The sequence below is a fragment of the Echinops telfairi genome, unplaced genomic scaffold (assembly GCF_000313985.2).
Source record: "Echinops telfairi isolate 266 unplaced genomic scaffold, ASM31398v2 ScPeMD7_70;HRSCAF=299, whole genome shotgun sequence".
Lineage (NCBI taxonomy): Eukaryota > Metazoa > Chordata > Mammalia > Afrosoricida > Tenrecidae > Echinops > Echinops telfairi.
This window is the reverse complement of record NW_022103968.1, coordinates 59,400,567-59,415,613: the sequence shown is the minus strand read 5'-3', so window position 1 is coordinate 59,415,613 and position 15,047 is coordinate 59,400,567. Positions and strand designations below refer to the sequence as shown.

Genomic DNA, 15,047 nt, shown 5'->3' with positions numbered 1-15,047 from the left:
AGCTCTCCAGTTTATCCACATAGTAATCTTTCTCCTTCATGATGAAAAAAATATAAAAGATTTAAATATGGATAAAAGGTATAAAGAACACTATAGCAACTTCCTAATTTAAAACTTTATCAATGCAGTTTAACTCCCTTGTGTTTCCCTCCCTGATTTTATTTTCAGGATAGGTACTATTAACTTAGATTTGATAATTTCCCTTCCTAGATATTTCTTCATATGTTACTATATACGTATAGTTTGTATATTTGTATAACATATGTGGTTTTTTCCAATAATTACAGTGCTAATTTTAAGATCTGTCAATAGCTTCACATTATGGAAAAGATAAAACCCAAACTTTTTATTTTATAATATTATTAGTTTTAAAATATTGACATATAATTCATGTGCCATAAAGTTCAATGGTTTGAATATATTAAAAAAGAGTTGTGCAGTCATTGCCACAGTTAATTTTAGACCATTTTCCTCATTTTTGTACTTATTGTTATTAGCTCCCCATTCTCATCCCAAACTCCTCTGTCATAACCCTAAAAAACTATTATTCTAATTCCTGTTTATAGATTTATCTATCCTTGATTTCATATAAAGAAAATCATACCAAGAAACCCCAACAAAAACAACAAAAATAAAACATAGAAAAACCTCAATCCAAAAGAAAGCAGGAAATAATAAAACTTAGAATAAATTAACAAATGAATCAAAACGGAAAACAAAGATAAGATGTTAAAATTTAAACTAACTATTATCTGCAATAATTTACTTTCTGATGTACTCTGTCTGAGGCAAGGCTCTTAATATCTCTGGTCAATAGTCTGACTGCATTCAATGAAGGTTTAATCTCTGTGGAGACTGCAAATAAATTTTGGGCTTTCATTGTGATCCACAGCCTTCTGAAAACCTGTGCTCAGATTTTAGCTCTAACATAATTCCTTCCTCTGATCTGTGATTTTATTGTTTAAAATCCTGTATCACCCAAGTTGGGGTACTTCCGTGTGTGCTTAGCAAGCAATTGACTTAGATGACTATAAAGGTTTTTTTTGTTATAAATATTTTTATTAATTTTCTCTAGAAATCTTTGATCCTTTTGATTTTCATAAATGACTTTTTAATTATGAAATAATACTTGCTTAGGTTTTAACAACTGATACCCCCCTCAGGCATATCTTGGTTATGGTAATGTACATAGAAAAGTATAAGCTTGATACATTTGTGTATATTGTGTATATGGATTACCAGTTTAAGCATGCTCAGGTTGAGAGAGAACATATTCAGGACCTTCCATGTTTAATCTCAAAGTAAGCATGCTCCCCCATTTTGTATGTCACCATAGATGAATTTTGTCTGGTTTTGTGTTTTATATAAATGGAATCATACAGCATGTACTCTTTTGTGTGTTATTCACCCTTATTCTATGATTATACATGTAGTAATAGTTTATAATTGTCCTTGCTGGAACTTTGGTATAGGGCTCTCTTTTATCTTCATCCTCAATTTTTCTTCATCAACACACATCTTGAACGCCTGCGTCAGCCATACAAAGTTACTTTGGTTCCCTGATGTATACCGCCTTTGCCTGTTAACTCCCCCGAGGCCCACACACCTTCTGCCTTGCTTTGCTTGGCTGGGTCAGGTCTCAACCTTCACTTCTTTTGGGAAGTCCTATGAGCCTCAGATGCCCAGAAAACCCTGCCTGGCATGCAGCACACGATGTGTCACACTGTCTGCTTGTTTCTTATTATTCATCCTGGAAGCTCAGTGAAGCAGACCCCCTAATTGTCTCGCTCACAGTGGTATCCTTTGCACTTAGCACAGTGTCTGCCACAGGACACCTACTCTGTGTAAATACTTTCTTGACTGAATGAGTGGATGAATGCATCAGCATTTACTTTGGAGAAATATTAATTACCTCTATACTGGCAGTTAATATTAACATAAACGCCTTAGTATAGAGGTAAACAAATTTGATAGAAACTTAAAAAACAACCACACTTCAGGTTATTCTTTAACTGGGTTCTTTTTCGGTGAAGTGTGACATTGTTCTGTTCCTGAAAAACAATTTTTAGTTGGGATACATGATGAATCACCGTGCAATCATTACCATTTCTGGTTGCCATAGTGATGGGGCTTTTTACATAAGGGCTACCCCAAGGCTTCTTGTTCAGAGAAACACTAGACTGTGTAAATATTGTTTAAAATGAAAAGGTACACAGACATCAGTATCGTCCCTTGTCAGGTTAGGAGAAGATAGATGAATCAACCTTTAAGTAGAAATTGTTTCCAAACCTATTTAAGCACCCATTTACTCCATTTGGTACTGATGTCAATTTCTGAAAATAGAAGTGATTCTTTACTTACCTTTTAGTTGGAGTAAGATTACGGACATTAACTGGATTAATAATTACCTAGGGGCATGGCAGGAGAGATTGGGGTGGGGGATGGGGAGCTAACAGCAAAGAGTGAGAAAGAAGAAAATGTTCTGAAGTTGATTGTGGTGATGACTGCACAACTCTTCTTAATATGACTGAGCTGCTAAATTGCATATGTAAATTGTATGTCAATAAAATTATATAGAAATATAAAACATTCTCCCGACACCAATTTTTAGCTCAGTAGAAACCCAGAACATAAAGGAATCTTTTGAAACATATGAAGGGGCTTCAACAAGTTTGTAGAAAATTTCCATGATCCTTTAATTCCATCTTCTCACAAACCATTTGAGGTCCTCTTCTGGATCTCTGGTGCAAGGTTAGTTTGTGGAGGATCTGCAGGTTGTGATGGGCCACAGCGACCCTCTAGGTCAGAACAGAACTGTTCTGCTGGGTTTTCAAGGCAGACTGTCACTTCTTTTTCATGTGCAGTGGCTGGTGGATTTGAACCACTGATCTTTTGGTTAGCAGCTGGATTCTTAGCCACTGCACCATCAGAGCTGCAAGTAGGAGAAGTTTAATTAGTGTGCATACATTTTGGTGCAATAAAATATAGTCTTAAGGGAGGCCTGGTCGTGTTGTCGATTATATATTGGACTGCTAATCACTAGGTCAATAATTAAAAACCATTAACCACTCCACAGGAGAAAGATGAGCTTTTCTACTCCCTTAAAGCTGTACAGTCTTGGAAGCCTACAGGGGCATTTCTCCTCTGTTCTAAGTTTGCTGAGAAAACATTGAAGCTGTTAAGAATTTTCTCTTGCGTGGATCTACAACCAATGCTCATGGGAGCAGCAGGCAAGAGACCAAACATCAGTTAAATGTGCTGCACAAGACCTCTAGAAAATGGTGAAGAGCCCGAGCATCACCTTGAAGTTTAACGTGCACTGAACCCATGCCATGGCATTTCCAATCACCTCATCTGCATGTGAAATTCGGACATTGAATAAAGAAGAGAAGAATCGGTGCATTTGAATTATGGTGCTAGCTAAGAATATTGAAAGTACCATGGACTGACAAATGAACAAACAGATCTGCCCTGGAAGAAATACATCCAGAATGCTCCTTAGAAGCAGAGGTAGCAAGCCTTCCTCTCATGTACTTTGTATATGGTATCAGCAGAGACAAGTCTCTTAAAAAAGATAGCATGCTTGGTAAAGCCGAGGGGCAGCGAAAAAGAGGAAGACCCTTGAAGAGATGGCTTGACACAGTGGCTGCAACAATGAGCCCAAACAGCAATTGTGAGGATAGTGCAGGACTGGGCAGTGCTTCGTTCTATTGTACATAGGGTACCTAGGGGTGGACTTGACCGCACCCAACAACAACAAAATGTAATCCTAACCTTCGTTATTGAAATTACCGCTTTGTTAGGAGGTTGGGGGAGCAGAGACAAGGATGGGATATTGGGTCTGGGGTGCAAGTGATCTTGGGTAATCTCTCTGAGCCTCAAACATCCTCACAGGTAATTGTGTAGACCAATATGATTACTGCTTACGTCTGTGATGAAGAGTAAATGAAGTGACTTGCATACAGGAAGGGCTCAGTGGATATTTTAAGTGGATTTTCTTTTTTAATTAAACATTTTAAATTATTTTATTTTTTGATTTTCTTTTCTTGCTTTTTGCAGTACTTCAAGATATAATATTATAGCTTTTTTTTCTTTTTTGACAAGTAGCATTCTACCATGCTTTCATCTGCTGCGTGCACACCACAACCACCCCACCCCCTTTTGCCAATTTGAAAGCTAAAGCCTTTAAATGAGTTCCTAAGTAGTTCTCATGGTTAACCCACTTGACTGCTAACTCAAAGCTTGGAGTTTCTAGTCTACCCAGAGGCACCTTGGAAGAAAGGGCTGGTGATCTGCTTCTCACAAATCAGCCACTGAAAACTCTACGGAGGGCAGTTCTACTGTAGCCCACGTGGGATTGCCACGAGTAACCTTTTTCTAGATATCAAATGGTGTTTGGGTTTTACGGCTTTTAAAAATTCCCTTATTTCTCCAGGTGAAAGGGATGGAAGTTGGCTTGGCTGTGCTATTGTGTCACTGAGCACAAAACTCTTATCAGTCCCTTGTGTGTGACAGTAACTGTTTCAGACCAGCACTCTGTTAACTCCTTTTTAACATGAAGAAAGGACGTTTCAGACTAAATTAAGCACCCGTGAAATGGTGTATGTAATGTGCAGATTTCAAAGACATTTAGATATTTGAAGAAGAGGAGGTCTCATCCTTTGCTTTTATTTTTCAATGTCTCAATATTTTCTTACTTTAGAAAACCCTTCTTGTCTTTTCTCTTTAGAATACAAGTAACATCCTGGTAACAAATAATGTTGAAAGTGAAAGTCTGTCCAATCTCTCCCTGCTAGTGAACCATTATTAAGAGTTGGCGTGTCTTCTGCACAACTTTCTTCAATCCATGATCTGGCACCATATTATTATTATTATTATTATTTCCCAAATGATTGTAAATGGCATATATTTAAATATGGCTCTGTGAACATAAACTGTACTGTAAAATATGAATTTAGAGAAACATCTGTATTTTCAAAGTAGATCTACAAGTTAAATAGGATGTCTGTCAAAGGTCGGTCCCAGCAGTGTTTGCTTGTATAGCTTATAAAACAAAATGTCTATTCCTAGGACTGGTAAATGTTTATCTTCTATGATTCATTTGATTAGCTGATATATTAAAAGACAAATAGAGACTCACACACATTTTTATTAAATGTAGTGAAGAGGACTGAATAATATGAAAGAGAGGCTCTCTTGCTTTGGCTCACCAGCTGTTGTGGAAGGATTGGCTCCTTACCTTCTGGAAAGTGAAGCCGACAGTAATGTATAGAGATGTTGACTTGCAGTTAAAATGCAATTTTTTTTCTAGTAGTAACTGGAAAGCACATGATAATTTATTAAGCTTTTATTCCCGTTGGAAATAAAATAATTTATTAAGGTTTTATTCCTGTTGGGAAAAGTGACATGTCATTTTTACAATGGGATGTTGACATTGCCATCAGCAAGAGAAAAAAAAAAAAGCTCACCAGTGCAAGTTGTTATCAAAAGATACGATATTTGGTAGTTTTTGTTTGCCCATGGTTTTGTTAGCTTTGGTTAGCAAAGGTAAGGAGCCCTGGTGGTGCCGTGGTTAAGCAGTTGATTGCTAAGAGGTCATGGGTTTGAACGCACCAGCTACTCTACAAGAGAAAGATACGCAGTCTGCATCTCCATAAAGATGACCGCTGTGGAAAGCCTTTGGGACAGTGCTAGTCTGTCCTGCAAGGCTTCCATGAGTTGGAAAGGACTCCATGGTCATGGATTTCGGTTAGTGGTCGAGTTCAAATCATTTACTCAAGACCTGTAAGTACTATTGGGTGTTTCTAATTACGTTTTCCAAGGATGTGTTGTGTCTTTGGTGCTTGGAGCCGAAGGAATATCACTAGATGAACTTTTTATATTTGCAGAAAAAAAAAAAAATCAAACTCACTGCCATCGAGTCAATGCTGACTCCGAGCGACCCTTTGTGGGTTTCTAAAACAGTAACTGTTTATGGGAGGAGAAAGCCCAGTCTTTCTCTGGCGAGGCTGCTGTTGGTTTTGAACTGCGCATCATGTGGCTCTTAGTCCACCGAGTAACCACTTTTGAGGACTTCTGTGGTGAAGTGGGAGTACTTGGTATGGCTGTTCCTTCCAGTCTGTAACTCCCACCCCTGACTAGGTGGGGGCAGGCCAACAAGGCGGAGAGGACTCTAAGGCGAGGATTGTTAAGTGTTGCCACCTGTTGGATATGAGTGGTACAATCATGCTCTGGAATATTATGATCAATAAAAGACAATAACAACTCTCTTAAACACCACAAGACGTGGACAAAGTAGAGAACATAATGCTTAACAAACAGTCAATCTTACAAAGATAAATACTCAGTAATGCCATTATGATAAGGAAAAACAGCAAAAGAAATGTGGTTTATACACCAAAAGACAAGGCTTTGATGACTATGATGGGTCCAGGGACGGGGCTGGGAACAAGGAGAGGGGAGGATATTCAGGAGGGAGGACGGAAGGATTTGATGGATGCGGGGGTGGGGTGGTGGTGGTGAGAACCACATATATGGAGGGTATAACAGGATACTGTTGTTAATTTTATTTCTTGAGGTGGGCTTTGTAAATATATTCGATAAGTTTCTTAACATACAAACAAACAAACAAACAGACAAATCTCTATCAATTCCTTATCCTTCAAACCTAAATAGTGGTCTGAGCAACTTAAAAAAAAAGGAGGAAAAATAAAACTGAAATGGACTTGGAATCTTTAGTGACAAATAACTCATCTCAAACAAATAAACAACAAAGAGGAGTGAGCCATTTCAGAAGCAGCAAGACAATTCCACAACTATCAAGAAGGAGGAGCTGCTAGCGGAGCACACGCAGGGGCCCTGGCGACGCGGTGGCCACATCTAAGGCAGCAGAGGCCCAGGCCAGGAGACAGAGCCGACGTTTCCCAGCCCACAGAGGGATAACGGTGAGCGCCTTCAGGCGGGATGCTAGCCTGACAGTGAGGTACCCTTTGGGCATTCATTAGCATCAGAGGAGCTTTGGAACACTTGCCTGAGTAAGTCAGAGGCCACTCAGGTAGAGAGGTGGCTGCTGGCTTGGTTGGGAACAGGCACTGCTGTGAACAAAGCACTGTATTGTTAATGTTTTTGATCCTGGCTTGTGGAGTGTAGTTAACTTCCTTAATAAACTCCCATAATCATGAGTATTGTCTGAGTCCTGTGTGGACATTGCAGCAAGTGGATTATTGAGCAGAGAACCAGGGGAGGGACGATTGCTGTCAGAATCGGGTAACGGACGGAGGTGGAGGGTAGAGGCACATCTGACCTCTGCCTCGTGCCAATCAGTCTTGGGCTGGTGTAGAACTGATTCGCCTTCTCCCTTAGGTAGCTGGAGGAGGACAGATATGGTCTCATGCCATTTCCTCAGCTAGTACAAGGGATGCAACAGAGAACAAAAGAACACAAAAAGTGATGCCCTTTGAGGTTTACATTCTGATGTGGGGGGCGATAGATAACACACACACACACATAAAGAAAAAGAAAGAAATCTAAACCCAAACCCACTGCCATTGAGTTGATTCCAATCATAGGGACCCTTTGTACATTTTCATGGGAAGAAGGGGCTTCCTCGTCCTTCTGAGAAGTGGCTGTTGGGTTTGAACCACTGACCCGGTGGTTATCAGTCCACCTTCTAACCTGGAGCACTAGGGCTCTGTAATATATCTCATAGCCAGGGGTAAGTATTATGGAGAAAAGTAAAGCAGGGTAGTGGGATGAAGATATAGGGTTGATGGAGGTGAGCCTAGGCTTTTATCTAGTGTAGGCAGGGTAGGGATTACTGGTAAGGTGGTTTCTGGGGTAAAAGTGTTCTAAACAAGGCACATATCAAGGGCTAAGGCCCTGTGGTTGGAGTCTACATAATGTACGGGGAAGCCAATATGAATGGAGCAAAGGGAGGTCAAGAAATTAGAATGTATCCACGATGCTCACCTTCCCAACATGATCGCTGAAGACAAAGCAGGTGCATAAGCAAATGTGGTGAAGAAAGCTGATGGTGCCTACATATCAAAAGATACAATGTCTGGGGTCTTAAAGGCTTGAAGATAAACAAGTGACCATCTAGCTCAGAAGCAACAAAGCCCACATGGACGAAGCACGCCAGTCTGTGTGATCACGAGGTGTCAATGGGATCAGGTATCAGGCATCAAAGAACAAAAAAATCATATCATTGTGAATGAGGGGAGTGCAGAGTGGGGACCCAGAGCCCATCTGTAGGCAACTGGACATCCCCTTAAAGAAGGGTCACGGGGAGGAGACAAGCCCGTCGGTGTGTAGTATAGCACTGATGAAACATACCACTTTCCTCTAGTTCAGTGGTTCTCAACCTTCCTAATGCCACGATGCTTTAATACAGATCATCATGTTGTGGTGACCCCCAACTAAAAAATTATTTTTGTTGCTACTTTATAACTGTAATTTTGCTACTGTTGTGAATTGGGTAACCCCTGTGACAAGGTTGTTCAACCCCCAAAAGGGTTCTAGTTCTTTAATGTTTCCTCCCCCCACTATCATGATCCCAATTCCACCTTACAAGTCTGGCTAGACCAGAGGATGTACACTGGCACAGATGGGAACTGGAAACACAGGGAATTCAGGACAGATAAACCCCTCAGGACCAATAATGAGAGTAGTGATACCAGGAGGGTAAGGGGAAGGTGGGGTAGAAAGGGGGAACGGATCACAAGGATCTACATATAACCCCCTCCCTGGGGGATGGATAACAGAAAAGTGGTTGAAGGGAGACATCGGACAGTGTAAGACATGAAATAATAATAATAATAATAATTTATTAATTATCAAGGGTTTGTGAGGGAGGAAGGGTGGGGAAAGGAGGGGAAAAATGAGGAGCTGATACCAAGGGCTCAAGTAGAAAGAAGATATTTTGAGAATGATGATGGCAACAAATGTACAAATGTGTTTGACACCATGGATGTATGTGTGGATTGGGATAAGAATTGTATGAGCCCCCAATAAAATGATTAAAAGAAAAAAAGAAATTAGAATGTGCTGTGGTCAGAGAGGGAAGAGAGGCAGAGGGGAGATGAGTGGGCCTAGTCGCCATGGTCAGACTCTGGGATTTATTCTGAGAGGAATGAAGAGTTACGGGATGTTTTGGGCAGAGGAGTGGAATGATCTGACTCCCCTTTTAAAGAGAGCTCTGCTTGCTGCTTGGGAAATGGCTTCAAACAAGTACAGATGGGTCTTGGCCCTGAATGAGGCAGCAGAAATGGTAACAAGGAGTCAGACCTTGGGTATATTTTGAAGGTAAGGGCTGGCTAGTAAGTTAGAAATGAGATGTGAAGAAAAAGGAAGTTCAAGTGTAAGGTTTTATCTACACTAGATAAAACAAATGAAGAATTTCCTGATTCCCTAAGCAGAACCACTCTTGCTGCTTCATTGTTATTTTTCTGTCATGTTGTATTGAATGCTTTGTTTATACTATCTATTAGACTTTGAGCTTCCCTGGGGCACAAGCTGGACTTTATTGATGAATAATGAAGTTGTGATTCTCTCCGGAGTTGGAGAAGAAAGTGGGGATCAGAGGGTAACAGGCATTGCAGAAAAATAGAAAAGGGCAGTGTAATGTCTTGAATATGTGTTGGAAATCCTCTGTGGATATAATCCCATTTGGGATGTTAATAAAGCCTTTCTAGTGCAGGGTATATCGTACACCAGCCACTTTTGAGAGTTAAAAGGAATAGATCAGGCATAGAAGCAGGCACTAGAACGGGGAAAGATAGGCACCACAGAGAGGTCTCCACTGAATGCCGAGATTGTCAGAGAAGTTGAGATAAGGATTACCCTCCAAGAGCAAACAAGGAAACAGCTCATAAAGCTGGCACGCTGAATTTGGGCTTTTAACTTCAGAAATGGGGAGAAACTAAAATTCGGTTCCTCTTAAACCACCCACTTCTGGGCCATCTGTTACAGCAGCACCAAGAGACTAGGGCAGGCGGGGAGTGTAAATGTAGCCTGGAGAACACTGGCTGGGTTTGAATCAGGGAACCATCCCTTGAGTCGAGGGCTTGTCTATTAACCTCCCCCAGTCTTAGACTCTGTAAGATGTTAATAATATCACCTCATAAAATTGTTGCAAAAAAGAAATGTGATCGGGACCAGGCCTTTGACAAAGCTGGGAATGTAGGTGTGTATAGATAACTTATCTCAGGGTTTTCTGTTTCTATCTTTGACCCTTTCACAAGTTTTATGTTAAAGTATTTCTATGAACAGTTTAAAACTAGATTTTGGACCAATAATGAGAGTAGTGATACCAGGAGGGTAAGGGGACATGGGGTAGAAAGGGGGAACCAATCGCAAGGATCTACATATAACCTCCTCCCTGAGGGATGGACAACTGAAAAGTGGGTGAAGGGAGAGATTGGTCAGTGTATGACATGAAAAAATAATAATGATTTATAAATTATCAAGGGATCATGAGAGAGGGAGGGTCGGAGAGGGGGAAATGAGCTGATACCAAGGGTTCAAGTAGAAAGAAAATGTTTTCAAAATGATGATGGCAACATATGTACAAATGTGCTTGACACAGTGGATGTATATATGGATTGTGATAAGAGCTGTAAGAGCCCCCAATAAGATGATTTAAAAAAAGGCAAAACTAAATTTTATTTTAAAATATAACATATGGGGTCGCTATGAGTCAGAATCAATTCCATGACAGTTTGTTTAAGTTTGAAAACTTATCAGACAGAATTGGCTTCTTTTGGTACATCGTTCAGTGAATTTTAACATATGTATAAATTCATGTGACCATACCACCATACCCAAACTGCTCCCTCACCTGTAAGTATAAATGCATAAAAATAATAGCAGCTTTATTAAGATATGATTGCTATACCAAAAAATCTATCACTTAAAGGTACATAGTTCGGTGATGCATAGTGTATCCACCGAGTTGTCTAACCACCACTTCTATCTAATTTCAGAACGTTTGATCACCTTAAAGAGAACTGAGTTCCTGGTAACTACTTTCCGTTTCTATAAGTTTGCCCAATCGGGACATTTCATATAAATGGAATCATACAATATGTCACTCTCTGTGACGGACTTCTTTCATCTAGTGTAATGGCGTTAGTGTTCATCGATCTTATAACTTCGTTCCCTTTGGGGAATAGCATCTCATTGTGTGAATATACCACATTTTCATGATCTGTTCATCAGGTGGTGGACATTTGGATTGTCTCCATTTTTTGTGGTTATTCTAAACAATGTTGTTATGGATATTTGCATACAAGTTTTTGTGCGGACATATGCTTTTGATTCTCTTGAGAAGATATATACCTAGGACTAGAATTGCTCGGTCATATGACTACTTAATTTTTAAAACTTTGAGGAATTGCCTGTCAAACTGTTTCTTAAAGTGGTTGACTGCCCTGCTGGCTCCTACCAGCATTTTATGAGAGTTTTAATTTTTTTACATTATTGCCAGCCCTTGTTATTTGTTCTTTCCTTTTATCGTGGCTTTCCTAGTGCATCTGAAGTAGTATCGCAGAGTTTTGATTAGAATTTCCTTCATGCCTAATGATGTTGAATATCTTTTCATGAGCTTATTGGCTGTTTCTTCTTTGAAGAAATGTGTATTCAGATCCTTTGCCCATTCAAAACATTTTTCTATCTTATTATTGTGATTATTCATTCCTTATAAATGCTAAAGAGGTTTAATGGATATTTTTAATCCATTCAGTGGGTTTTTGAAGTACAAAACTAATTTTTTTCAGTGTTTCAATACTTATTTTATTAAAAAATCATTTTATTGGGGGCTCTTATTTCAAAATTTAAAATTTTGATGAACTTAAATTTATCTAGTTTTTTCTTTTACTGCCTGTGTTTTTGTGTCATATCTAAGGTCCCATTTAATCATTCAAAGGTTTATTTTTATTTTTTCTAGTTTTAGCTCTTACATTTAATAGTGTAATCCACTTTTAGTTAATTTTTATGTATGGTATGAGGTAGGGATGCCAGCATCATTCTTTTGAATGAACTATCTTGTTATTTTAGTGCCATCGGATGAAGACTACTCTCCCCCATTTGAATCTAGGGGCTTCCTTTTGCACTCTCAGTTCTGTTCCATTGGTTTATCTGTCTATTCTTATGTCAGTACCACATTGTCTTGATTACTATACCTTTGTAGTACGTTTTGAAGTTAGTTCTCCAGCTTTGGTTTCCTTTTTCAAGATGTTTGGTTATTTGGGGTCCTTTGAATTTGAATATGACTATGAATTTTAATATCAGCTTGTCAATTTTTACAAAACCATCAGCTAGGATTTTAAAAAATGAATAAATCACTTTATTGTGGGCTGTTACAGCTCTTATAACAATCTGTACATCAATGGTATCAAACACATTTGTACATATGTTGCCATCATCATTTTCAAAACATTTTTTTTCTGCTTGAGCCCTTGGTATCACTCCTCTTTTATTCCCTCCATCCCTCCCTCCCCCACCCTCTCACCCTCATGGACCCTTGATAAATTATAAATTATTACCATTGTCATATCTTACACCATCTACTCTCTCCCTTCACCCATATTTCTATTGTTCATCCCTCTGGGTTGGTAGGTGGGGGGTTGGTTATACGTTGGTCATTGTAGTTGGTTCCCCGTTTCTCCCCCTCTGCCCCCACCTTCCCCCTACCCTCATGGTATCACTACTCCCATTACTGTTCCTGAGGGGTTTATCTGTCCTGGACTCCGTATGTTGCGAGCTCTTATCTGTACCAGTGTACATGTTCCGGTCTAGCTGGATTTGTAAGGTAGAACTGGGGTCATAGTAGTGGTGGGGAGGAAACATTAAATAACTAGAGGAATGTTGTGTGTTTTGTTGGTGCTATGCTGCACCCTGGCTGACTCGTTCCTTCCTTGTGACCCTTCTGGGAGGGGATGTCCAATTGTCTACAGATGGGCTTTGGGTTTCCTCTCCGACACCCATCATTTGCATCAGTATATCTGTTTGGGGTCTTCTGATGAATCAGCGAGGATTTTTGTAGAGATTGCATTGAATCTGTAGATTATTTGCGGGGAGAGTTACTAAGCAATGTTAAGTCTTGTACTCCATGAATAAGGATATTTTTCTACTTTCTGCAGTCTTCTTTGCTTTTTTTTCATTGCTAATTTGTAGTACTCAGTATTGAAATCTTGTACTTCTTTTGTTGAATGTATTCCAAAGTATTTTATACTTTTTGATACTATGCTAAATGGGATTTTCCTCCTAAAATTCATTTTTGGATTGTTTATTGCTAGTATATAAAAGTACACTTGAATTTTGTATATTGATCTATATCTAGCTCTAGAGAAAGTTTTAGCTTCAGTGAGGGGCAGAAAAGACTTAGAAACTATTTCCATCTGGGCCATTAAAGGTTTCTGTTGATGGGCGAAAGGGGAGGAGGAAGGGAAGGGGAGGGGAAAAAAAAAAAAGGAAAATTAGCAGATTCTGGGAACCCAAGAGGCGAGCAAATTTTGGGAATGATGAGGGCAACAAATGTATAGATGTGCTTTACACAATTGATCTATGTATTGTGATTAATTGTATGAGCCCCAATAAATTGATTAAAAAAAAAAAAGCTCATAATGATAAAGTAAAAAAAAAAAAAAAGGTTTCTGTTGTATGCTATTTGACCAAAACGATTAATGACAAAAGGTAGCATTTGTCAGCACATCCTTACGCTTGGAACCTCCCAGGGGCTTCCTACATTGCAGGAAAACAGAGCAGCGCCCATAGCCTGGTCCCTTAAGGCCCCAAATAACTCGTTAATCTAGACTCTTCATTATCTCCCCCCTCGCTCTGTGTTCTTGGGCATCCGAGCGTTCTTTTCCTCCGTGCTTCCTCTTGTCTCAGTCTTCATCCACACACTTCCTCCTGCTCGAGCACAACCCTCTCTGCCTACTGTCCTCCTTCTACGGCCACCGCTAGAGAAGACTGCACGGTGCTTCCCGGTGGACAAATCTGTGACTTTTTTCAATGTCTATCTCTCCTACCACATTGAACGTTTATGTTGTTCATACCTGTGTCACCACTGTCCTGCACAACATCTGGCACATAACTCAATAAAGGGAGCAGGCAAACTGTATACCAGGCACTGTACACACGTTATTTTGCTTATGCATTATGGTATACATTATAAATGAGGCAGCTAAAGCATAATGAGGGAAGTGGGCCCTGGGTTATATAGCTAGTAATTGACAGAGCCACGACCCCAGTGAAAGCAGGTAGATTGTTTTAGAGTTTACAGCAGCCCCTTCCAGCGAGAAGTGCTCACCTGTTGACTTGTCTTTCAGTGGAGACTTTCCAGAAACTGCACAAAGCAAAGGAAGTTCTGACCAACGAAGAGAGTCGAGCCCGCTATGACCACTGGCGAAGGAGCCAGATGGCGGTGCCTTTCCAGCAATGGGAAGCTCTGAGTGACTCCGTGAAAACGGTGGGTTTCTCTCTGGTGGGGTGTGAATTAGTGACACTCAGGTCGCCCAGGGGTTAGATTCATGGATTAAGAGTCAATAAGCAACAGGAGGGCGAAGTTTAAGAAGCTGATAAAGGTCGGCTAATTCGGTGTTCATAAAATCTTTTTAAAAAAAAATCATTTTATGACGAGGGCAATGAATGTACAAATGTGCTTTACACAATGGATGTATGTATGGATTGTGATAAGAGTCCGATGAGCCCCTAATAAAACGATTAAAAAAATAAATCATTTTATTGGGGCTCTTACAGCTCTTATAACAACCCACACATCGATTGTATCAAGCACATTTGTACATATGCTGCCATCATCATTTTCTTTTTTTTAAAAAAATTTTTTATTTTTTGCCATCATCATTTTCAAAACATTTTCTTTCTATTTGAGCCCTTGATATCAGCTCCTCTTTTTTCCCTTCTTCCCCCACCCCCTTACCCTCATGATCCCTTGATAAGTTATAAATTATTATTATTTTCATACGTTACACTGTCCACTGATTCCCTTCACTCACATTTCTGTTGTTCGTCTCCCTTGGGCGGTG

At 39.7% G+C, this 15,047-nt stretch overlaps 1 protein-coding gene across 2 annotated transcripts in view; it reads left to right on the top strand.

The window, feature by feature from the left end:
• DNAJC12 (DnaJ heat shock protein family (Hsp40) member C12) overlaps nt 1-15,047 on the top strand; it is a 55,823-nt gene that overhangs the window by 16,405 nt on the left and 24,371 nt on the right. For both annotated transcript variants that reach the window (XM_045291487.1, XM_045291488.1), the window contains exon 3: nt 14,331-14,470. In XM_045291487.1, coding sequence (XP_045147422.1) covers nt 14,331-14,470 — 140 coding nt within the window. The remainder of the gene's footprint in view (nt 1-14,330; nt 14,471-15,047) is intronic.